Here is a 26,044-nt window from a genome sequence, read left to right as displayed (position 1 = left end):
TATCCAAAACATATTACCTGTTATGGTCCACATTTTAATGATGAGATAACTGACATTTAGAGAGATGAAGAAATTTGACCAAGGTTATATGTTGGTGGAGCCAGGATATTATAAGATAGTCCCAGAGCCTGCACTTTTTTTTTTTTTTGGCCTTTTCTAGGGCCATTCCCGCAGCACATGGAGGTTCCCAGGCTAGGGGTCCAGTTGGAGCTGTAGCTGCCAGTCTACGCCAGAACCACAGCAATGTGGGATCCGAATCCGAGCCGCGTCTGCAACCTACACCACAGCTCACGGCAACGCCGGATCCTTAACCCACTGAGCAAGGGCAGGGATCGAACCCGCCACCTCATGGTTCCCAGTCGGAGTCGTTAACCACTGCGCCATGACGGGAAGTCCGAGCCTGCACTTTTATACCAACATGACACTCACATGCATAAATATGAATCTTTTTCTTCTTTCTTTATATTTACACAGTCAATTCCTAATTATTTAAGGTAATAGGATACAAGTATGCACAACCCCCAAATCATCCATATTTGGCTAGAGACTAAAACTTGTATTTAAAAATGGATATATCAAATGTGCTAGTCATTCTTTTAACACCAAATAAGCATATATTCATTCCTATGAATTCATTAATCATTCATCCAATTATTCATGTATTCATCAAAAATTTACTCCACACCTGTGATGTTCCAAGGATTGTTACAAGGTACCATAAAGCAAAAAATTAAGTGAAACAAAGTTAAATAAGATTTGGGATTTGGTAAATACTTCCCTTAAGACCTTTGGCTAATGCAAGTTTTCTCAAATTCAGCAATACTGGCATTTGGGGCCACATTTTTTTTTTTTTCCCCTTTTTCAGGGCCACACTCACAACCTGTAGAGGTTCCCAGATTAGGAGTCAAACTGGAGCTGGAGCTGCCAGCTTACTCCACAGACACAGCAATGCCAGATCTGAGCCACATCTGTGACCAACACCACAGCCCACGGCAAGGCAGGATCCTTAACCCACTGAGCGAGGCCAGGGATGGAACCTGTGTCCTCATGGATGATAGTCATATTCGTTAACCACTGAGCCATGACAGGAACTCCTCCACCCAAATCTTTTAGTAACAACAATAACAGAAATACTATTTACCAAGTCCTTGCTATGTACCAAATACTGTTACAAGGCCACATGTACATTAAAAGGTATTGTCTCATTTAAGTATTGGGCTCAGACTACGTGCCAGACAATTCTAGAACATTTCTTGAGTAGGGAAATCTATAGTAATCAATTCCAAAGACCATGAATAAGTTTTTAAATGTTAAACATTTGATATACTTACTTTGTTGTCTTTCTTTCCAGCAATTATTTCGAATATTAGTCACATAATCTTCTTCCACACTCTTTTCTACTTTTTGTAGTAACATTCCTTTATATTCATTTTTAAAGTCCTTGTTGACATAATAAACGACACCCAAGTTTTCTGTCTGCATTTTAATCGTTTGCCCTGATCCACTGTAAAAGAAATGTTTGATCAAAATTCTTTTAATTAAAATGTACATTCTGATCTGCTACTACAAATCAAGCTAACAACAATGAAAATAATTAAAAAGTTAACACTGGTTATCAAATATTTACACTTTCAAATTACTTAAAACCATCATTCACGTCATAAAAAAGTAATCGTATCCTAATATATTGTGTTCCTACACATTCCCTCAAATTTTAGTTAATAAAAGTCTTATTTGGAAGAAATAAATTATTTATTTTTAGATCAATCTTTTTCTTTAAAAAAAAATCACTGACAATATGATTTACCAAACCTTTATGTTCACTGTATTAAAATTTTTTAGAATGGATGCTGTATTAAATTGGCTGTATGTCTTGACCTCTTATATATGAAGTATATTGTGGAAAAATAGTTCCTATAACAAAAAAGTAATATTTGCTTTTATTTAATCAATATGTTATAAACAGAAAGTGAAGTCATTTCCCCTTTAATGACACAAATCTACATAAGATCACAGTTCTATTTTTGTCTTTAAAGTATTTTTGTCTTAAGCTTTTTGTCTTTGATGTCAACACATTACCTATTAGATTAAATTGCTACCAAGTTCGAATATAGCACTTGCATCTTTATCCACAACAGAACAGAAATGTAAACTAACATAATACAATTTATTGCTTGAGTAACTACCTGTAAAATTAGAGATTTTTAAATCAGGTACACATGTAGTAATAGAAGATTTGACACTTAAAAGTTTAAAAGAACACAAGGCCCTTTAAAGGAAGCCAGGTGAGCAACAACAATTCTTTTTTTGTAAAACTCCATTTAGCTACTTACGATCTGGGATATAAGGAATAAGGAGGATTAGAGACCATCAGCTGGCTTAATAATGACACGAGGATCAATACAATAATGGGCATCAGCTGGATAAATACAGAAAAACCTCCCTATAAAAAAATCGAAGAATAACAACTTATAACATAACTGTAGTTGTCAAGAATCCAACAGTTTTCAAACATTTTTAGGCAGAAAGGACATTTGAGATCATACGGTTCAGTGCTTTCAAATCTGCCTGATCATACCGACTTCCTGAGGTGATTCTTAAAAATACAGCTTTACCTAGAGATCCTGATGCTGACTTGGAAAACACTGATAATAACCTGATCTCATTTTAAACGTGAGCAAATTCTCTGTCTCCCTCTTTTTCTCATATACAGAGACTCTATCAATATGCAGCAGTCACAAACCTATTTTTACCTGGGATTTGAGGGTGGAACACGGACACTGAGGAGAGCGGCAGAGCTGGGGCTGACTTTGTACTTTCTATTCTAGTGCTCTTCCCATTTACCTTTCTACTTCATGTAATTTAACCGCTATATGTAATTGGGTCTAACTGCATTAGAACAAGGAAAGTTACTTCTAATTTAAGTTTTTCATTGATTCTAAATTCTTTACAACCAACATTAAGAATCTGCCTTCAAAACCTGCACACTGCAGTTTTCTCTTCCTTAGAATCACAGAATATAAAATGTGAAGGTGTCATATTGCCCACCCACCCTCACCCCGATGTGTACCCCTGCCGCCCCCTGCACCCCTAAGGGATCATCTAGTCTCTACCAAACACCTCTGGTAAAAGAAAACTCATTACTTCCTTCTAAACAACTTGCCCTATTTTCAGACAACTCTAATTGCTTTTCCTGAGCTGAAATTTGCCATTTTCTAATTTCTAATCATATCATAAACATACATCTCCTCTTTCTTCTTCTCTTTCATGTCCACTATGTCGATGCTGATGTTGATGGCTATAACCAGCTCGTCCATTTGAAAATGAATGGACACTACCTAGAAAATTAAAAGCAAGGTTAAATTAGGGAGAAAAATTATATATATGTATATATATATATTTGTCTTTTGAGAGCCGCACCAGAGGTATATGGAGATTCCCAGGCTAGGGGTCTAACTGGAGCTGTTGCTGCCGGCCTACGCCAGAGCCACAGCAACACCAGATGCGAGCCTCGTCTGTGATCTACACCACAGCTCACGGCAATGCCAGATCCTTAACCCACTGAGCGAAGCCATAGATTGAACCCGCAACCTCATGGTTCCTAGTCAGATTCACATCTGCTGAGCCATGACAGGAACTCCTTCTTTTATATTTTTATTTAATTTTTCAAATAACTAAAACAATGCATGTTTGAGAAATGAATGCTTACTGCCCTCTCCTCTTGGGAGTGAATGATTGACAAAACTGGAAATGACTCTTTGTTTCCCTTAAAAGAGAGGTTCTTGATGAAAACTGAGTAAGAGTCCCTCTCAAATACTACATACATAAGAGTTGTGGTTGGCTAATTTTACAAACCTTGGACCATTATTAATCTGAAACTGTTTTCTGCATTTATCAGTGAATCACAAATACCTCTAGAAATCAAAAGGTAGTGCTCTAATTCATTTTTAATGTTAAAAAAAACCAGCTGTATAATATACTAAGGTATGGGGTGGACTACAATTTTCAAACATTTTCTTGTTGATGGAAATAGTTTTCAAAAAAGGTGACCAGCCAAAAACAGCTATTGCTGATAGAGTAAACTATGTTTGCAAATCAACTATCTAAAAAATTCCCTATTACCTGAAAGATTTCTAATTGTTCCCAGCATATTTTCAGTCAAAATTATTAGTCTGAATACTTTTTCTGTGAGAGGTAACTATGTATCCTAATATGTCAAAACACAGGCTATATTTTTGTCACTAATTTGTATTTATACATTCTCTTTCTTTCAAAAAGAGATCTTATCAATGACCATAATCTTTCTTAATAATATTCAGAAAGGGCTACCAGGACAAACTACTGCTATGTTTATAAAAACTCTAATTTTGAATGGGATATTTAACTTAGCACCTTTCGTAACAGCTGTAAACAAGAATGCAGCTATATTTTGAACCACCTTAAAGGAGCTACTTTTAAAGAAAATCAACTTCCCCACAAAAAACTCACAATAAATATAAGTAAAATTCAATACCAACATGCTGTTACTGTAAAATCTATTCATTTAGTAGTACTTCTATAGTATTTTATTTTGATAGCCTAGTTCACATAATTATTTCTATCTTAATGTAATTTTTAAAAACCCACTTACTTTATATATAACCTACAAATCAGACATTTTAATATTTCAGTGGAAAGTACCCCCACATACATCCGTATTTGCAAATCTATAATGTTACTAATGAAATATCTACAAAGATCTTCAGAGAACCAATGACAAACAGTCATCCAAGGTGCAAGTTACTTTCTATAATGGTAACAGCACGTAACTAAGACACTGGCACTGGGCCTCCTACTTACATATCCCTTCTTCCACTTTATGTAAAATAAGAACATCTTTTTAAAATTAAAATATCTTCTAGGAAAAAGGCAGACTTACTGTAAAGGTAACAAGTCTAACATTTTTCTTCTGTCTTCATGAAAAACCATCACAGGATCATGATAAGAAACGTCAGGGAGAAGGTACATAAATTTCTAAACAGCCTAACTGGATACGAGGATCTCTAGCATCATAAAATACAGTATTTATAATACCTGAAGGAAATCCACCACCAAAGAATATATTAAACAAGTCTTCTGGAGTTATATCAGCTTCACAACCTCTGTGGAAATTAAATCTGCCATTGTTCTGGTGATTACATGCTTGATCTTCATTGCCTGTGAGGTCATACTGTTTCCGTTTTTCTGGATTGCTTAAAACAGCATAAGCGTTTCCAATCTCTGAAAAAGCAATGAGTAAAAGTTGGGAAGCAAAGTCTTTATGTTACAAAAGACTGCCCCACATAAAAGCTACTTGTCAAATAAAAACAAAATACTATTTGAGGTTAATCAAGGAGATAACAAGAACAATTTTTTAAAGGTATTATACATACCTTGCAATTTTGCTTATTATTATCTCCCAATACATTTTTTCACACTAGATAGGCAAGTCTCCCTACTGCCTTGAACATAAAGGAATGTCCATCTTGCACTACTGTGCTCCATCCCCTAATCCTGCTTCTTCCTTTCTGTGTATCCTGATTTAGTCATTCATCAGTGCCCTTCAAACCAAAAATAATGGCAGTAGCTACCAACTGCCAGGCTCTAAACCCAGTATGTGATTACACTATCCATTATTATCCCTACTTCACAGATGAACCCCCGAGCTGAAAAAGGTTAGGACTTCTTCAAAGTTAATTTATTCTAGCACAGTAAGTAAACTCTATGCAACATACACCACAAACCTTTTTGCACACTCCAGCCCAGCCTGAGCTATTCTTCATTCTATTTCTGAACAATTTATTTCTCTTAAAACTATAAACTCCTTTAGGGTAGGGACCAGATCTATGTTTTCATTGCAATATCCCCAAGGTCTAGCATAAAGTCTGAATTTGTTTTTGAATGAACCCATATGGACTCTAGTATTCCTATCTCACTCTGCTACTTTCATAATATTTTTGTTTGTTTGTTTTGCTTTTTAGGGACAAATCTGAAGCCTATGGAGGTTCCCAGCCTCGGGGTCAAGCTAGGGGTCAAATCAGAGCTACAGCTGCTGGCCTATGCCACAGCCATAGCAATGCAGGATCCAAGAGGTGTTTGCAACCTACACCACAGCTCATGGCAACGCCAGATCCTTAACCCATTGAGCAAGGCCAGGGATCGAACCCACAACCTCATGGTTCCTAGTCAGATCTGTTTCCACGGCACCACAGTGGGAACTCCTCATAATGTTTTTAAATAAATAATTCTATTTTCTATCTCATACTTCCATGTCCAAAAGCACACAATAATCACCAAAACATTTTGAGGTAATTCACAACTGTAATGCTTTGATCTAAAAGCAGGAATTATGCTATTCTCATTCTGACACTTCTAATAAATTAATCATTTCATAAGTACAGCTTGCTTCTTAACCTAGATCTTAAGCCTCTTGCGATACGGGATTATTTTAAAAATACTTTTTGGATCCCATGTGGTGGCTGCCATAGGTACTGTGCAAGCAAATAGACGCTCGTTAGGTAGTTGTTTTTGGATGATTATATATCACACTAAAATTAATTATATATAGTTACTCTTGAACCTTTCTTCTGGATTCAGAGATAGCTTTCAGTGGTCTGTGAATCCTATAGTATAAAAAATTAGGTGGATGGTTCATTTATCTGAGGAGATGGTCCAAATTTTTCTTCAGATTTTCAAATAGATCTATGACTCAGAAATATAGCAATCATGTATAATGTTGCTCCAATAGGGAAGCATAATCAGAAATCCAAACAATGTACTTACAAACACCACCAAGGTATTAACCCATACCTAAAAAAGAAGCACATCTATCAACATCTACCAAAGTTGTACTTCCAGTAATAATATCAGTTTTGAGACTTCACCTCTATACACCAAAAGGACTATTTCAAGTTAATAATGCTATTACTTTTAAACTATTAATATATTGGCAACCCAATTCATTTTTAAGCCTTGCTATTCAAAAAAAAAATAACTTTTAGGAGTTCCCTTGTGGCACACCAAGTTAAGGATCTGGCATTGTCACTGCAGCAGCTTGGGTCACTGCTATGGCATGATTTCAACTTCTGGCCCAGGAACTTCTACATGCCGTGGGTGTGGCCAAAAGAAAAAAAGAAGTAACAAAATAACTTCTAAACACTGTAATACTTTAGAAGATACTTGTGAAATACTGTCATAATTCATAATTATATTATAAGACAATTTTAGTCATTATTTTATTTTATTTTTAGGGCCACACCCACAGCACATGGAAGTTTCCAGGCTAGGGGTCAAAGTGGTGCTGCAGCTGCTGGCCTATGCCACAGCCATGCCAGATCCGAGCAGCACCTGTGACCTACACCGCAGCTCATGGCAACACCAGATCCTTAACCCACTGAGTGAGGCCTGGGATCGAACCCACACCCTCACAGATACTAGTCAGGTTCTTAACTCCAAGATTAACTTTAGATTCACACGAAGTTGTAAGAAATAATATAAAGCAATCTCTTCTACCTGTTACCTAATTTTCCCTTATGGTAACATCTTACAAAATTATAGCCTGATATCGCAGATAAGATACTGACACTGAAACAATCAGGATATGGAACATTTCCATCAACATCTCATGTTGCTCTTCTATAACCACATCTATTTCCTTCCCTCCCTCCTCTCCTTAACCCCCTACAACCATGAACCACTCTATTCTCTATTGCTATAATTTTGGCATTCAAGAATGCTATACAAATAGAATAATACATTACATAAATGGAATGAAACCTCCCAGACTGGCTTTTTTCAATCAGCATAATTCTTTGGAGATTGAGCCAGGCTGTTATATAAGCCATTCATTCCCTTTTTTTCCACTTTGAACTTTTATTTCCAATAACTTCCTTTCCGTTTCCTTTTTAATCCAAGTTGAGGGTAGAGCTCATTAATTAACATTTCTCCCCACCTCAAACAATCTTGGTTTTTGTCCCCATTAATTCATGGATATCATTCTTGCTGGCAAAGCCAATGTCTAGCCAAATCTCATGAGAATTTACCAGTTTTTTCCTTCTTTTTGACCTCAGCAGAATTTGACTCCTTCTACTGTGATCTCCATTTCCCCAACAATCTTTCACTTTTGCCACAGTTTTTGGTTCCCAGAGGGCAGAAGAGATGGAGTTTAGTGTACTGGATATTTATTAGGTAGTGACCTCAATAAGAACATCTTTGGAAATATGAGGAAGAAATACATGCAGACAGGAAGCTGGGCTGCCCCTCAGCCTTACAGCAAGAGTCAGCCAACCACATAGGCTGCCAATGAACTAACACAGGCCTTCATAGTGGTGCAAAATCGAACCCAAGTATCCAGTCCTATATATTCCCTACCTCTCTTAATCACTGTGTGTCATCCACTCTGGGGAGAACCCTGAGGTTCTCTGTAGCTGAGTCACTCTCTCCCTGCACGTGCTGACAATTAAAGTCCTCCAGGGACCCGACAGTCCCTGTCACCTCTTGCAGATGGCAGAAACGCAGCCAGTATATGAGGGTCGACAATACTGGGAGTTAAATGTCTGTATTAAGAGGTGCTTCTGTGCCAGGTGTGGATCAGGACCCTGCCTTCGTAACATGTACTCACAGACTGTCAGCCAGCTCTCCTCACTCCTGAAAGCTGGTGGGTGTCTTGTGGGGGTCCTGGTCTGAGGTCCCTCGTTGCCCATAAGCCTCTCTTTCCACAGTTGGCAATGGGGTTAAGTCCCCAGGCCTTTTACTGGATTGGATTTCGTTTTCTTCCTGCTACAAGGATTTGCCCCTGTAGAACGTATTTCCCTGTTAAATCTAGAAATCTCACTGCTGCTACTCCATGAGAACTGATGTTGAAGCGTGCCACTCACTCAGGAAAACCTGTCTTCTCATCTTCCATTACTCCAGGTTTATTATTAATATAGGAGTATCTTTCCCTCACCCTGATCATCATCATCACTATTGCTGTTAATCTTTCCATTATGAGCTTGACTACTACATATTATAGTTGTTGATACGCAACACTGAAGAGAGACTCTCTTTAGGGAAGTATTTCCTGCTGTACCATATGATATTTCTTCTTGTGAGGAACACCCTGTAATAGTCCAAACTGGCCTCCAGAAGCAGGACTAAACCTTGATACTTCAAGGGACGAAACGTAAGTAGTAGGGTCATAGATAAGTAAAAAGTTCAGCACAGGGAACACAGCCAAAATTTTACAATCACTCTAATATGGGGTATAATCCACAAAAACACTGAACAACCAAATTGTACACCCAAAGCCAACATAATAATACAAGTCAACTATACTTCAATTTAAAAAAAATCAATAAAAAATAAAAGTAGTAGTTCCTGGTATGGCACATTGGGTTAATCCAACTGTAACAGCTCAGGGCAATGTGGAGGTGCCTGGTCCAGTGGGTTAAAGGATCCAGCATTGCCCCAGCTGTGGCACAGCTCATAGCTACGGCTTGGATTCAATTTCATGTCCGGGAACTTTCATATGCTGCAGGTGTGGCCATAAAATTAAAAAAAAAAAGGGGGGGGGGAATAAAAGCAGGGTTTTTTTGAGGAATTTTTTTTGTTTTGTTTCGGTCTTATTGCCATTTCTTGGGCCGCTCTCATGGCATATGGAGGTTCCCAGGCTAAGGGGTGAATGGGAGCTGTAGCCGCTGGCCTACGCCAGAGCAACAGCAACACGGGATCCGAGCCGTGTCTGCAATCTACACCACAGCTCACGGCAACGCCGGATCGTTAACCCACTGAGCGAGGCCAGGGATTGAACCTGCAACCTCATGGTTCCTAGTCAGATTCGTTAACCACTGAGCCAGGACGGGAACTCCAGGAATGTTTTTAAAAGCAGCATATGCACTAAAAATTACAGATGGCAGTGTGAAAATATTGATACAGTACTCATTATGGATGGTGTGCTGGTCTCCCATGAGCCTCAGCAGGAATGCCACATTGTTTGCATAAAACACATAAAGAACTTTTATAAACTGAATTGTATTCCCCTCCCCCAAATTCCTTTGTGGAATTCCTAACATTTTAATACACCATCCACTCATTGCTTTTTATTGCTGAGTAGTTTCCCATGTCATGGATGTACCACTGTTTCACTAACCACCTGAGTGAACAACATCTGGGTGGTTTCTAGTTTTTGGTACTAAAAATAAAACTGTTACATACATTCACGTATAGGTTTATACATAAATAGAAACTTTCATTTCTGGGATAAATTCTTAGAAATGCATTTGCTGCATTGTCTGTCAGTTGAATACTTAGTTTTGTGCGAAACTACCAAGCTGTTTTATAAAGTGACTGTGTCATTTCATATCCCAACAACATGTATAAAGGATCGAGCTTCTCTGCATCTATATTTGGTGCTGTTACTATTTTCTAATTTAACCACTTGATAGGTATTTAGTGAGATCTCATTTTGGTTTTACTTTGTATTATCTCCAACGGCTAATAAATGACATTAAAAGTCTTTTCATAAGCTTATTTGCCATGCGTTTATAATCTTTAGTGGGATGTATCTTCACATCTCTTACCTAATTTCTAATTGGGCTGTCTTTGTTAATTTTGGGTTTGGGGAGTACTTTGTATATTCTAGATACTAGTCCTTTGTCAGCTATGTGCTTGCAAATATCTTCTCCTATTCTGCTGCTTTTCTTTTCCTCCACTTCATAGTGTCTTTGCAGAGCAAACAAATAATATTTTGATGAAGTCCAACTTATCTTTTTTTGATAAACTGTCCAGTACTAAGTCTAAGAAATCATTGCATAACCCAAGATCCTAAGGATTTACTCCCATCATTTTTTGCTAAAAAAGTTTTACATTTACATTCAAGATTCATTTTTGAATTCATTCTTATATAAAGCATGAGATTTTTCTCAAGGTTAATTTCTTTTTGGTCGTTTTGCCTACAATGTCCAATTGCTCCAAAACCATTTGCTAAAAAGGCTATCTTTCCTCCACTGTTTTTGAATCTCTGTCATACTTGTATGGGTTCCCTATGCTGTTCCATTCATCTATGCGTCTATCCCTCTGCTAATACCACTTGATTATGACAACGGTAGCTACAGAGTAAGTCTTCAAATTAGGTATGCTGTTATTCCTACTCTGTTCTTTTAATAAATCATTTTTTATTGATTCAGGTTTTTTGTCTTTCCATATGAATTTTAGAATAAACATCCTTTTATCTCCAACATAGTCTTGCTAGGATTTTGACGGGAGTCATATGAGGTATACCAACTTGTGGGAGTTTTGATGTCTTTACTACTATGCTTGTTATATCTTCCGATCCATGAACATGACATATCATTTCATTTATTTAGATCCTCTGATTTCTCTCAATAGTATTGTATAGCTTTTAGCATATAAATCTTAAAAAAGTTTTGTTAAATCTACACCTACGTATTTCTCGTATGTGTGATTATAAATAGCAATGTATTTTTAATTGTAGTGTCTACATGTTCAATACTAGTATGTAGAAACATACTAAATATTTATAAATACAGAAACTGATTTTCGTACATTTAGCTTTTATTCCAAAATCTAGCAGGATTCACTTATTAATTCTAGGAATTTTCTTTTTTTTTGGTACATTCCTTGGGGATTTTATACATAATCATGTTATTTGCAGACAGGGACAATTTCATCACCTCTTCCTTTCCAATCTGTGTGCCTTATTTCCTTCCCTACCTTAATGGACTAGAACTTTCAACACTATGTTGAGTAAGAGTGGTGAAAAGGGACATTCTTGCTTTGTTTCCAATCTTAGGGGGAAAGCATTCCGTTTTTTCCATTAAGTATAGTGTTAACTATAAGTTTTCTATAGTCACTCTTTCATCAATGTGAGGCAATTCCCTTCTATTCCTTTTTTTCTGTCAGTGTTTTATTTCCTGTCAGTTTTTATCATGAATGAGTGGTGAAAACTTTCAAATACTTTTACCGCACTGATTGATACAATGAGATCTTTTTTTTTTTTTTTTTTTTTTGTCTTTTCTAGGGCCGCACTTGCGGCACATGGAGGTTCCCAGGCTAGGGGTCTAATTGGAGCTGTAGCTGCGGGCCTACACCACAGCTCACAGCAATGCTGGATCCTTAACCCACTGAGCAAGGCCAGGGATCGAACCCGCAACCTCATGGTTCCTAGTCGGATTTGTTAACCACTGAGCCACGATGGGAACTCCGAGATCTTTCTTCTTTAGCCTATTAAAATAGTGGATCACACTGACTGATATTCCAATAGTGAACCAACTTTGTCTTGCATCCTTGGAATAAACTCTACTTGGGCAGGATGTATAATTATTTTTAAAGACTGCTTCATTACGATATTTTGTTAAGGATATTTGGGTTTATTCCATGAAGGATACTAATCTGTAGTTTTCTCTTTTTTGTAGTCTTTGACTGATTTTGATAGCAGGGTAATAATTATTTTGTGAAATGGATTGGGATATATTCCTTTCATTGTATTTTCAGGAAGAGACTTGGTAGAACTGGTTTTACCTCTTCTTTTAAAGTTTTATAGAGTTCTCCATTACAATATCTGAGCCTGGAGATTTCTTCTGGGGCGTCTCTTAATTACAGTTATGGGGCAGTTATAGAGCTGTTTACATCAACTACTTCAGAGTTCCAACCATCTGTATTTTTCAAAAAATAAGTCGACCTCATCTAAGTTGTAAGTTTATGTGTGTAGTGCTGTTCGTAGTAGTCTCTTATCCTTTGATGTTTGCAGGGTTTGTATCCTTGCTGCTGATACTACTTTTGATGATAATAATTTCTGTCTTCTTTTTTCCCCGTCAGTCTGTTAGCTTTATTGACCTTTTCAAAGAACTAGTTTTATTTCGTCAATCTTCATTATTATTTTTCTGTTTTCAATTTTATTGATTCCCACTCTCACCTTTATTTCCTTCTTCTTGTTTTAGGTTTATTTTGTTCTTCTTTTTCTAGATTTAAGAAGTGGAAGCACAGATGACTAAAGCTGTTCCTCTTGCCTAATACATGCACTTGGTGTATACTTTCCTCTCAGCACTAATGTTAGCTGGTTACTTCAAGTTTTGTTGAACTTTTATTTAGTTTAATGTATTTTTTTTAATTCTCTTGAGATTCCTTTTACCCATAGATTATTTAGAAGTGTCTTGTCCAGTGTCCAAGTGATTAAACATTTTCTAATTATCTGTTATTGACTCTATTTGATTTCACTATGGTCAAAGAACACATTCTATACAACTTGTTTTTTAAATTTTAAGATAATAGTCTAACTCAGAATATGTTCTGAGCATATGAAAAAAACCTTATAATCTGATGTTGTTGGGTAGAGTGTTCTAAAAATGTTGATTAGGTCTTGGTTAAAAATGGTGTTTAATTTTTTATATTCTTGCTGATTTTCTGTCTAGTTATTCTATCAAGTGTTGAGAGAAGATTCCAACTCTAATTGTGAATTTGCCTATTTCTCCCTCCTGTTCTATGAGTTTTTGATTTGCATATTTTGCATCTGTTTTTTGGTGCATACAAATCTGTACTGTTATGTCCGCTTGAAGAACCGATCCTCTCATCATAATATAATGTCTTTCTCTGGTAGTTTTTTTAGTCTAAATTCCACTTTATCTAATATTAATATAGCCACTGTCACTTTCTTTTAATTAATGTTTATATGCATATTTTTTCATTTCATTACTTTCAGTCTGTCAATAGTGTTATAAATGAAGTGAGTTTTTTATAGACAATATATAATAAAGTTATATTTTTTAATTCACTCTGCCAATCTCTTTTAATTCATATATTTATTTATTTTTAACTTTTATTGAAGAACAGCTGATTTACAATGTTTTAATAACTTAAATTCTGTATTTAGATCATTTACATTTATATGAAACTACTGATTAAACTAGAGCTTATGTCTGCCATTTTGTTATTTTCTCTTCTGTTTCCTTTTTCCTGACTGACAGTAAGTTTACCTGAACATTTTTTTAAGAATTCCATTTTGATTTATCTAGTGTTTTCTGAGTCTATCTCTTTGCACAGGTTTTTTAGAAGTTGTTCCAGATATTACATTACGCATAAATAACTTATCACAGCTGATTGGTGTCATCACTTTGCTAGTTCAAGTGTAGTGCAAAATCCTTATTTTTTTTCCTTTACCCTTTCCCATTTATAATATAATTGCCTTATTTATTTTCTCTATATACATTTAATCATATCAGACAATGTTAAAATGTTTGCTTCAAATGTCAAACATAATTTAGAAATTTAAGAGCAGCAAAGTATATTATATTTACCTACATTTTTGCTTACCATGCTCTTTCTTCCTTCTTGACATTTTCAGATTTCTTCTTTTATTGTTTTCTTTTGTTTAAAGAATTTCCTTTAGCTATTCTTTTAGGGTATGTCTGCTAATGACAAATTCTATTATTTTTCCTTCACCTTAAAATATCTTGATTTCCCCTTTATTCTTGACAAATATACTTGCTGGGTATAGAATTCTGGGTTGATAGCTTCTTTTCCTTCAGTACTGAAAAATGTGCCATTTCCTCCTGGCCTGAATGATTTCTTATGTGAAATTCATTATCATTTGAATTGCTTTTCCCCTATAAATAATATGTCATTTCTCTTTTGTGGCTCTCAAGGTTTTTTCTTTGTACTCAGTTTTCAGAAATTTGACTAAGATGTTTCTTGGTGTGGATTTCATTTGGTTTATCTCTTTGGGTTCATTCAGCTTCTTGAGTTATATCTTTTGCCAAGTATGTGAAGTTTCCAATTTTTATTTTTTGAATACTTTTTCAGCTATGCCCTCTTTCTCCTCTTCTTCCAGGACTCTTGTTCTAAGAATATTAGATCTTTTGTTCTAGTCTCACTTGTGCTTGAGATTATGCTTTTTTTTTTTTTTTAAGTCTATTTTCTCCATTGTTCAGATTGGATAAGTTGGATAAGGTATATTTTTCTATTTTCCAGTTCACTGAGTCTTTTTTTTTTCCTCATTCTGTTATTTCTTCCATTCATTGTTAGTTTTATTTTGGTTTTGCATTTTTTTTTGGTATTTTTAGGGCTGCACCTGTGGCATATGTCCCAGGCTAGGGGTTGAATTGTAGCAGTAGCTGCCAGCCTACACCACAGCCACAGCAATGCGGGATCTGCGCCACGTCTGCAACCTATACCACAGCTCATGGCAAGGTGGGATCCTTAAGCCACTGAGCAAGGCCAGGGTGGGCTTAAGGATCCGGCATTGCCATAAGTTCTGGTGTAGGTTGCAGACGCAGCTAGGATCCTGCATTGCTATGGCTGTGGCATAGGCCAGCAGCTGTAGCACTGATTCAATCCCTAGCCTGGGAACTAAAAAAAGTTAGGGGTACTGCTATTATGTCAAATGTTCTGTGTGAGACTTGTGTACCCTTTATAAATTAGTAAGAGAATATCTCATGTTTTCTCATTTCATTTCTCTACAATAACTAGCTCTAGGGTAGAATGGACTTCTTTTTTCTTAGAGATTAAGAATTTTGAACTACCAGACCTAACAAAGGCAATAGCATCTGATCCATTATTATCTATTAAGCAAACACATAAAGAGCTAATCCATGCCTCTTGTTATTATATTCATGTATATATTAACAGGCACATGTACTATTCAAATACTCTCCAAAATAGCTGGACGTCTTTGATGATAACATAGATAATGTTTTGAAGATATCCACATCAGAAAGAAAGAAAGAGATCCATTTCATTCAAATAATTTAAGGTATGTTTATATATAACATGCAAATTATAATTTTTTACTCTCTGGATGTAAAACATATAAATATTCTCAGTTTGAGAAATTCACAAACCTAACTAAAGAACAAATAGCCACATGAACTTTAGTCTATCATCTTTGATAGTAATCTTTTATTTTTAGAGCTTTACAAAACACACTAATGAAAATATCTCCTCTAACTTTTCTTTATTCTTGGAGAAAATAAAAAACAAATGGTTTCCATCTTCTGTAAGAAAGTGTTTTGGCAATTACAGAGCAATAAATCTATACTCACCTAATACACAAACAAAAAAAGCTATAGTCTCTGCTTAGAATAAACAGCTTGGCATCCCAAACACAGAAGTTAAGATTAACTGGTTAAAAATAAAGTAAGATGATTCAGGAAGTAATGAAAAGATCCTGTGTGCTAAATGAATGAAAATTTCCATTTCTATGTGATGACACTAGCAGTAATACTTTCTAATTAACTGTCTTTGCTCACCAAACATCTGTAGCTTACAATCTGGGTTTTCTATATGGTTTCAACTCAATAAAAAATAGGTTCATTAACCATATCCCTATCATGATCCTCTTTGGCATTAATAAATTAGCATTCTGATTTACAAATAACCTCCTATGCATTGAATAACGTGAGACTTTCCTCTAGAGATGAATCACTGCTCAGTATGTTGATAAATATTAAGTTTCTAGCTTTGCAAAGCAGAGTATTAGACTCTGAAATGTACCACACCTAAGTACAACCACCTTTGTAAAACTCCTCTGCATGTCTATGTGGGGTGACATTTATGCTCACTTCTTTAAAATGCAACACAGGCTGTAAAAATATTGGTAGATCCAATTACTATTATTTCAATGCCAATAATGCTAACATGACTTCAATACAGAACAGGAGAAAGCAGTTTAATGTTCTTAACATTAATGAAGAACTAATACTGAAATCATCTAGCGGATCATAAGTATGCAAATAACTCACTGATAAAATGTTTTTAAACATTTTAAAAACACGCAAATATTTTTAAAGTAAACGATTTTAATTTATAATGTGAATTTTTTTTTTTTTTAACTTTGGCGGAATATGTTCTAAAGGTTGTGTTTTCGAGTAGAGAAGCTTTTCCTGTACTTTCAACATGCCCCCTTTAAGGAAACAAGAGAAGGTCTAACTGTCACAGTGATATTTTACTTTCATCAGCGCTCCTCTGGAAGCTGCTTTTATTGCAATGTATTGATAATCCCCAAATGTATTTTGCTTGGCAACTTCCTTTAAGAAATAAAACTGCTTTAGAAATCATTTTAACAGTATTTCTATGAAAGACCAATTGAGTCATCTATCTTTGAGGAATATTTTAAAAATGAGTATCTCCCTCCTGTTATTCTAAGACCCCAGCATTTCACTGTAAACATTATACACTGGCTCTATGAATGCCAAATTCATAAGAACAAACAGCCACAAATTAAACATTTTCCTATGAATCAGAAGTTAACTATTATGAAAAATTTTATGTAATAAATATGAAATTATAAATCAGTTCTTTGACACTTTTTTACTAAGTTAGCAAAAAACTGAAATAGTAAGAAAGAAAATAAAGAAAAATTAATAGTTGCCAAAAGGAAAGAAACATTCTTGAAAAAAAATCACATTAGTTAGAACTACATATAAAAAATACAAAAGTTGGCCAGAGTTAACAAAAATAAAGGAACACTGGTCAGGAGAGTGATTCCAAATAATTTTCCAATTCTAGCCAGTCTCCAATATCTTAAAAACCCTCAAAAAGTTTATTTTGTTTTTAGTTCCTTTAGAAACAGCTGGTAGTAGGCTAGAAGCTCATGTATAGTCATCACACTACTTGTGTGTGGTAAACTAGAAAGCATGCTTGGGTATCTAGAAAAGTTACTCCAAATTTGTCAAAACTGGCGTGGTGCTTTTGTGAAGCCAAACAGCTTGTGTTTGGGTCTTGGTTTAACAAAATACTGAAGCTTTGAGTAATTCTGAGGACTCCTGTTAATGCTGGCTTTTAAATGCACATCTAAAGGTAGAATTTAATATTCTGAAACATTGTAGATTCAAAAAAGAGCTTAGAAAATTGTTTTAAAAGGTTTACTTTACTTTTAAAAGCATCTGTTGCTCCAGGTGCGTGGTTTTTGTCTGGATGAAATTTCAAAGCAAGCTTTCTATAAGCTTTTTTCAAATCTTCATCACCAGCATCTTTGGTAACTCCAAGCACTTCATAGTAATTTTTACATTTGTTTATGCTGTGAACAAGAGAATATGTCACATTATAATGTAAGTTTCAAGGAAGAACTTTGAGTAATACCTCTTAATTTTTTATTAGAATAGTATAAAGAACTGCCTGTGTATTGTTTTCTCAGCATCAAATGATAGTTATCCATTAAGGGCTATTGCTTTGCTCTCTTTCTCAACCACAGACTACTCTTCCAACCTCTTCCAGTCTAAGAAGAGTTGGCTATGAGAATGTCCTTGGTGCAACTTATCACAACTACAGAGAGGTAAAGCAAGGCTCATAACAATTGTTGATGAAGGACAGAGCACACTCTATAACTAAAATGAGAGGGTAAGAACAATTTTATAGTATCTTAAGTGCAAAAAGAAATTCCAAAACTCCTCACAAGTATGCCACAGCTAGGGATTAATAAGTACTGCATTCGAAGAGTCTTGTTACTGCACAATGCAAAACTAACTAAATGTCAAAGCAACTGTTTAGTGCAAGTAAAACAATTACAGTACCCTTTGGCTGAAATGTCAAGGCAAGTTAAATCAGCTAGGTAACGCTAAAGAGAATTCATTCATATTACTCTCTGTGAAAGATAAAATGTCATAATAAAATACATCATGGGACTCAAAAATATTAGTTACACTTGAGTTTCATTATGATGAACATACTCTTAAAGATCACTTACGTAGTTTATAACCCTAAGTACGTAACATTTAAGCCCAGTCTTTGAAGTATGTTAGGGAAAGAAAGACTCTGAATGGAGCAGGGGACATCAGTCCTTCTGGATTCGAACATTCTCCCATGACCTAGTAATTTTCCTTTCACTAAGATCCAGACACATTTTAAACACTGCTGAGTCCTTTATGACTTTAGATGTGTTGCATGTGTGAGTGGTCTGATGACAGTGGCAGTAAGAGGTAAAAGGATCTGCGGCATAACTGTTCACTAGCAGCTAAAGAACTGCAAAGGCTGACTTGAAGTTTTCCAAGAATAGAGATAAGATTGATCTTTTTTCATCACTGAATCTATTAGGCATCACAGTGATAGGTTCTCAGTAAACGTTTATGGAATGTTAGATCTCCTCTCTTAATAAAAGCATTCATCATTTGTTATACGAACAAGGAAAAAAAGAGAATACACCGGTAAGATTACAGAACTTTTTTCTTCTTTTTCAGCCATACCTGGGGCACAGATGAAGTTCCCAGACTGGGGATTGAATCCAAGCTGGAGCAGCAACTTATGCCACAGCTGGAGCAACCCTGGATCCTTAACCCACTGCACTGGGCCAGGGATCAAACGGGTACCTCCAGAGAGACAAGCCGGATCATTAACCTATTGTGCCACAGTGGGAACTCCATAGAGTTTTTTTTTTTTTAATAATCACATCAACAAAAATCTGTTATGCAGTCTGCTTCATGGTAATAATACTTAAATTTTTCTACTTTAGATATGTAATATTAACGCAAGTTACTTTTATTTCATAAACATGATGTTTTTTATTTAGTCAATGATATTTAATGAGTACCAATGATGTCCCAAGGTGTGAGATCTATTCATGAACAAAACAGAGAATGATCACTGCCTTTGTAGAGACTCATTCTCCCAGACAGGTCAAGAAACTATGTGATAGAAAAAAAGGAGAGAGACATTTACAGAATACCTACTGTGTGTCAGGCACATATTTACAATCCCAATCCATGTTCCAAAATTCACCGAGCTCTGAAAACTTAATTATCCTATAACAAATTTGACTGCAAAAAATCTGACCTAAAACTTTTAAAGGCAAAATTTGACGTGAACAGATGTAAATCTGCTATAGAGTCTTCATTTATTACAATCAAGTTGTGAATATTTGTACCTTTTGCTGCAGAAATGTTACTATTAGGTTATGGGTTACTTACCAGACCCTGCTAAGACACTATGTAATGCATAATACATGCTCCTTATTACCCTTCTAAAATATGAAGAATTCTGAATTCCAAACTATATCTGGTCCCCAAAAAGTTCATGTGGAGAACTGTGGAATCTTATTATGCTGATTATTTTACACAAATTATCTCATTTATTCCTCACTAGGTAGATATTAATTCTATTTAACCATTGAGGAAATCAAGGTTTTGAATAGTTAATAAATTTCCAAAAGTCATATAACTGAGTAACAGATGGGAATTGAAATTTATTTCTTCAACAAAAATTTACGGAATACCTACTTTCTGCTAGACACTGTTTCAGACACTATCGCGGTGAGTAAAATAGTAAAACAAAACAAACATAAAAAAAACACAACCCTGTTCACATTAAATTTACAATCAGAAATTAGAAAAGAGACAAGCAACAGACAAATACACAAAGTACAATACAAAGTAAATTATATGGTGATAAATATTTAGAGAAAAACGAAGTGGCAAAGGGAATATCAAATGGAAAGAGAAACCTGCTATTTTAAATAGGGCCATTAGGAGAGGTTTTACAAGTGAATATTCAAATCTCAGTTTGTGTGACTTGAAAATCTTGCTGTCTCAGAATCAGAATCAAGAAGAAAAAGAGCCCATTCAGATTTCAGACTAACAATTCACTTCCTTCTATTTGCTTTTCTAATCAGTATTTAAACAAACTCTGGGTTGGTTTTGGTGCCCAGAACATGCCTTTTCTGACTCTGTTCTTGCTTAGTTAATTTCTATAACTTCTTTAGACCTCAGCTTAGCTCTTCCTTTTCTCAAGAACTCTAAAGTCCTTGAGACTAAGTTTGGTGGCCCTCTTATATTCTTCTAAAGCTCTCTGAACTTTGCCCTATTTCAGCAATTACCATAATGTACCATAGCTATCTGTTTACTTGTCACTACTCTTCTAGACTATCGGGTCCCTTGAAGGCAGGACTTGTTTCTTGTTCATCATCTGTGTTGAATGGATGGATGACCAGCTCAATCTGAGGGCAGAAATTGTAAAGATCTAAAAGTCACTTTTGAACCAAAGGTAGTAAGTGCCATAAGAAAAACACCAAAGTTGATACCAAACTTTGACACCAAAAATCTATTTGGAATAGACGAGAAGGCTATGGGACATGGAATAGAGCTAAGAATATGACAGACACTATCTGAACACTGAAAACAAAAGGCAGTGATTAACAAAACAATGAACAATCCTAAATCATTACTAGGTTTGAATGCATAAGATGTCTGTTTATGTACCAGATTAATCCTCTAAACTTGTTTTGTTGAAATTTCCTGAGCACAAAAGGCTAAGCAATAGCAAAAAACCAGCCAAGGAGAGGGCCGGTAGGTAGTATCAAAAAATAAGGTTGGAATTCACAGTCCTTTAGAGTGGGTCATAAAGCTAAGAATGGTCACAAAGAGAACAGAGGTAGGAAAAACAATCATTTTACTAATTCTTAGCTGTACCTAGTACTACCTTATCTTCCCCGCACTGAATTTTTCATCATATGTTAGAGAAGTTCTTCAAGAAGCCAGCAGAAAGGTATAAAGTTGACATCACTAATGAACAAGTTGTAGACTATATATTTCAAGCAATGCTACAAACACATTTATTGGCTTAATTTTTCACACCTGAATGGGAAATTGCCATTCACATATTAATTTTAATCCATATATTGTTCATCATACTCCTTTTCGCCAGCTAAATGCATCTGTCAAACATTTTATAGTTAGCTTCTTACTAAAAATTCAAACCTTCTTCTCCAGCCTCAGGAAAGGAAGGAAGGAAAGAGGGAGGGGGGGGAAGGAGGGGACTGATGGAGGAAGGAAGAAAAAATTTTAAAGGTAACCTATTACCTGCATGGGAGGATATACAGTGCAAAAAGGCCAGAAAGATTTGTCTGGGAGCTCAACAAAGGAAAAGCATGTCTGGTTCAGCTTTTTTATCTTCCTTTATGTGCATGAAAGCATAGTGGGTGGGAGACGAAGGTCCTCGTTCAATTTTCTTTTTCCTACGTTATAGATAATGTTCAAGTAAACTCCAAATTCAGTTAGTGTTTAGGTAAACAATTCTTTATTCCTGACACAAAAGATTATTTACTTTATAAGTGCAGCAAAATTATTTATTTTTTCATTTAAATCAAATCCTAATGATATCCCCATAATTCAAATAACTTAACAGTTACACAGAAGTGTTCCCAATTGATAAATATAATGATGGCTCAGATAGTGATTCCACACTGATTCTGTAAATTTTTAAAATAAAATTGGGCTTTTCTTCAATGAGATAATTAAAACTTCTTCAAATTAGATCCACGATACTTTTTGCACTGTAATTTTTCAATATATCTCAACTCAAAGACAACAAACAGTGCTTAGTTTCACGGAATATGAGTTGTACAAAGTTACACACTTTTTCTTCAGTCTTACGATAAGCTAGCTCTTAATTATGCAATGGATGCAATATTATTGCATGGCTTCTCCCATTGAGCCAAACTGTCACTGAGCAACTTGTTTGCATAATCGTGCTAACCAACAAGATAACATGGCTTTCTTCAGAAAAATCCCCTGTGTATAGGTAAAACAAAAACATAGCATGTGTTTGCTGGTTACTACCTCACTAAAGCAACATTTATGAAAGCTAAAATAATGAATAAGTGTTACCTGATTCAGCTAAGCGACTCTAATACAAGGTACCAAACAAAAGAACTTGGAATAACTTAGGGAATCTACTAAAGAAAGCTCTGATCACATTACTCCCCAAAGGAAAAAGCTGCATTTATTTAATAAAAAAGGCATGGTGAAATTATTGACCAGAGAAATGATCTCTAATACAGGCATACTACTAGGCTAATACTTGTCTTCAATAAGAATTCAGTCTCAAACCTGGCTGGGTCCTCACTGCTGGCCAGCAATGCCCCCATGCCCTCTGCCTTTCCCCTCTGCACACATTCCATACCTTTACCACTCTTCTCAAGTTTTTGATCTCACCTCTTTCTTTCTAACTCTCAGGGGACAATCTCATCTCCAATTTCATCGAGAACACAGACCCAAAAGATAGGAACTCCCTCAACATTTCCAGCCATCCAATTTTGGCCACATACAAAGTGGATCTTCACCCACCATCATGTTTCACTCTTCCAATTTCAAAATGTCTCCCTACTTAAATACGAAAACAAAGAGAGATCAAAACAAAGCACTGCTCTTCCTTCCTTATTTCTACCATACCTTGAGCTACTGATCTTTTCCTTTCAAGGCTAAGGACAAAAGAAATGAAGAAAAAAGATCTTTAAAAAAACAATACCAGATTTAGGAGATTGCTATTCTCCAAAATTTTTATTTTTTTTATTTTTTGGTAACATTTTCGGTAACATTTTCAAATACATAGGTAATTCTATCATCTTTCTAAAAAAAAAAAAAGACCACAAAATAAATCTAAGTAAAAATTACATATAACGCAGTTAACTTCATGTAGGTCTTTCAGTGAGAACATGTTCTCCAAATAAAAAGTTAATTTCTAAAAAAAATACAATTTGTTTTTGGAGAGACGTGGTTTCCCAGAACACACTTCAGCATACTATTTAATGGTTTTTCTTAAAGATTTCAAAAGCAGGTCTCTCATTTATTCAATTATCTCACTTATTTGGGTACCTATGACACAATACTACAGTCATAAAAGTGGTTAGCAACATTATTTATATTCCCAAAGTACTTCACTATCACCCATGCTAACCAAATATCCTTTACATGACTTTTCCACAATTAGGGAATCACTGTTTATCACTGTGGTCACACAAAGAGAAAATATTACCATCAAAGGTTTAGTATCTGAACACGTAAGAAGAAAAGAAAAATATAAACACATCAATACTTGATTTAAAACTGACTTAAGGGAGTTCCCATCATAGCTCAGGGGTAATGAATCCAACTAGTATCCATGGATGCGGGTTCAATCCCTGGCCTCGATCAGTGGGTTAAGAATCTGGCATTGCCATGAGCTGTGGTATAGGTCACAGATGTAGCCTGGATTCCGAGTTGCTGAGGCTGTGGTGTAGGCCAGTAGCTACAGGTCCGGTTCAGCCCCTAGCCTGGTAACTTCCATATGCTGTGATTACAGCCCTAAAAAGACAAAAAAATAAAATAAAATAAAAATGACGTAAATTCCAAATTATGGTAAGTAAAAATTAACTAAAAAGTAAGAATGTAGAGAAAAGGGTGAGAAAAGAGAGAAAATAAGGTTAAAAGAGAAAAAGATAAGAAAGGGCAAAAGAGAAAGATAACCAGCTTTTTTTTTTTTGCTTTTTTAGGGACTCGTCTGCAGCACGTGGAGGTTTCCCAGGCTGGGGCTGAACTGGAGCTGTAGCTGCTGGCCACAGCCACAGCCACAGCCACAGCCACGCAGGATCCAAGCCGCACCTGTGACCTACACCACAGCTCATGACAACAGCAACATCAGATCCTCAACCCACTGAGTGAGGCCAGGGATCAAACCTGCATCCTCATGGATGCTAGTCAGATTCATTAACCACTGAGCCACAATGGGAACTCCAAAAGACAACTAGCTTTATCACAACTCTTCACTTTAGCTAGTTCACTGTACTACAATTCGCTCTCTATGTGGAAGGATCCTATTAATCATGGTTCAGTCCTTCATCCTTACACTTCAGTTTTCACTAGTGAGCAATTTCAGTATGACATAAATACGGCTTCCTTAAGCTGTAGCAGGAAACAAATCAGCATTTTTCTCCAGTGTTTCATACTCAGAAGTTCACTTTCTCTCCAGAAAATTTTTTCTTAATTATAAAATTAATAGTCAGATCTCTAAAACCCACTTCATTAACTTTCCTATCCTACCTAATTCTTCTGCTTTAAGCTGAAGTATATTATCAAGTAAAATTAAAACACTGAGACAGAATAAGCAGAGTATAAGAAATATTAAAAGATATTATAGTATTTGCATATATATAGACAGCCTAAAAGAAAGAAAATTTAAAAAAATCCCCATCATCCATTAATATAAGTAGGAAATTGAAGTGTTGCAACAATTTTTCTCTCAGATGATTTTCTCCTGCTTTCATATATATGACAAAACAATTCTTTATCCTTTTTCAATACTGTTATCTAAATACTGTACTGTGTTAAAAAATTGAAACAATTTTTCTCAAAAAAATGTTGAAGCTTTGTGGCTTAGAGTTAGTTTAAGAGATGGAATCTTAGAGTTGGTAATTTACAGACTGATTTAATAAAGAACATAAAGTGTAAGATACCCAGAGTTCTATTCAATTATAATTCAGACACACTTTCCAGGTGTTATAACATTAAAATTACATTAGTATCAGTTATAACTTACACATAAGTCATATTTAATCCTACCTGAGAACTCCATCCACTTGGTCTTTGGTGTAGCCTTTTCCACTTTCACCACTACCAGACGAGTTGTCCTTTGTGCAGTTAGGCTTGCTTTGATCCCCACTACCTGATGGTTTTCGGTAATGAGGGCTATTTCCCGCAGTGCTTCCATTTTTCATAATTATTTCTAGTAGTGCTGTACAAAGATACAGAAAGCATACTATGACTATTTACATTAAAGTACATATAATACACACTCTTGAGAAGAAAGCTGACAAACCGTATACACCAGAAAGATGTATCATGGGGTCTTTTTTTTTGTTTGTTTGTTTTGTTTTGTTTTGTTTTTTGTTGTTATTTCTTGGGCCGCTCCCACGGCATATGGAGGTTCCCAGGCTAGGGGTTGAATCGGAGCTGTAGCCACCGGCCTACGCCAGAGCCACAGCAACGCGGGATCCGAGCCGCATCTGCAACCTACACCACAGCTCACGGCAACGCCGGATCGTTAACCCACTGAGCAAGGGCAGGGACCGAACCTGCAACCTCATGGTTCCTAGTCGGATTCATTAACCACTGCGCCAAGATGGGAACTCCCCATGGGGTCTTTTTAAACAGTAAGCATTTCCTTATATATTTAACTGTTCACATGCTACTAATCAGCATTTAGAAATAGACATTTTTTTTCCTTTTACAGCCACACCGGTAGCAAATGGAAGTTTCCAGGCTAGGGTCAAAAGGGAGGTAGAGCTGCAAGC

General features: G+C 35.7%; 1 protein-coding gene across 2 annotated transcripts in view; it reads right to left on the bottom strand.

Annotated features, from left to right (window-relative positions):
• DNAJB14 (DnaJ heat shock protein family (Hsp40) member B14) overlaps nucleotides 1-26,044 on the bottom strand; it is a 55,807-nt gene that overhangs the window by 6,965 nt on the left and 22,798 nt on the right. For both annotated transcript variants that reach the window (XM_021101721.2, XM_084973321.1), the window contains exons 2-7: nucleotides 25,314-25,485; nucleotides 17,883-18,028; nucleotides 5,074-5,259; nucleotides 3,244-3,338; nucleotides 2,334-2,443; nucleotides 1,332-1,504 (exon numbers count right to left, since the gene is read on the bottom strand). In XM_021101721.2, the coding sequence (XP_020957380.1) occupies nucleotides 1,332-1,504; nucleotides 2,334-2,443; nucleotides 3,244-3,338; nucleotides 5,074-5,259; nucleotides 17,883-18,028; nucleotides 25,314-25,485 (882 nt within the window). The remainder of the gene's footprint in view (nucleotides 1-1,331; nucleotides 1,505-2,333; nucleotides 2,444-3,243; nucleotides 3,339-5,073; nucleotides 5,260-17,882; nucleotides 18,029-25,313; nucleotides 25,486-26,044) is intronic.

Source organism: Sus scrofa, chromosome 8, assembly GCF_054392235.1.
Source record: "Sus scrofa isolate SSC_HxYL_T2T_F1_AM1 chromosome 8, Sscrofa_HxYL_maternal_Yorkshire_Landrace_v2.0, whole genome shotgun sequence".
In the NCBI taxonomy this organism is placed as follows: Eukaryota; Metazoa; Chordata; class Mammalia; order Artiodactyla; family Suidae; genus Sus; species Sus scrofa.
This window is presented reverse-complemented; position numbering and strand designations above follow the sequence as displayed.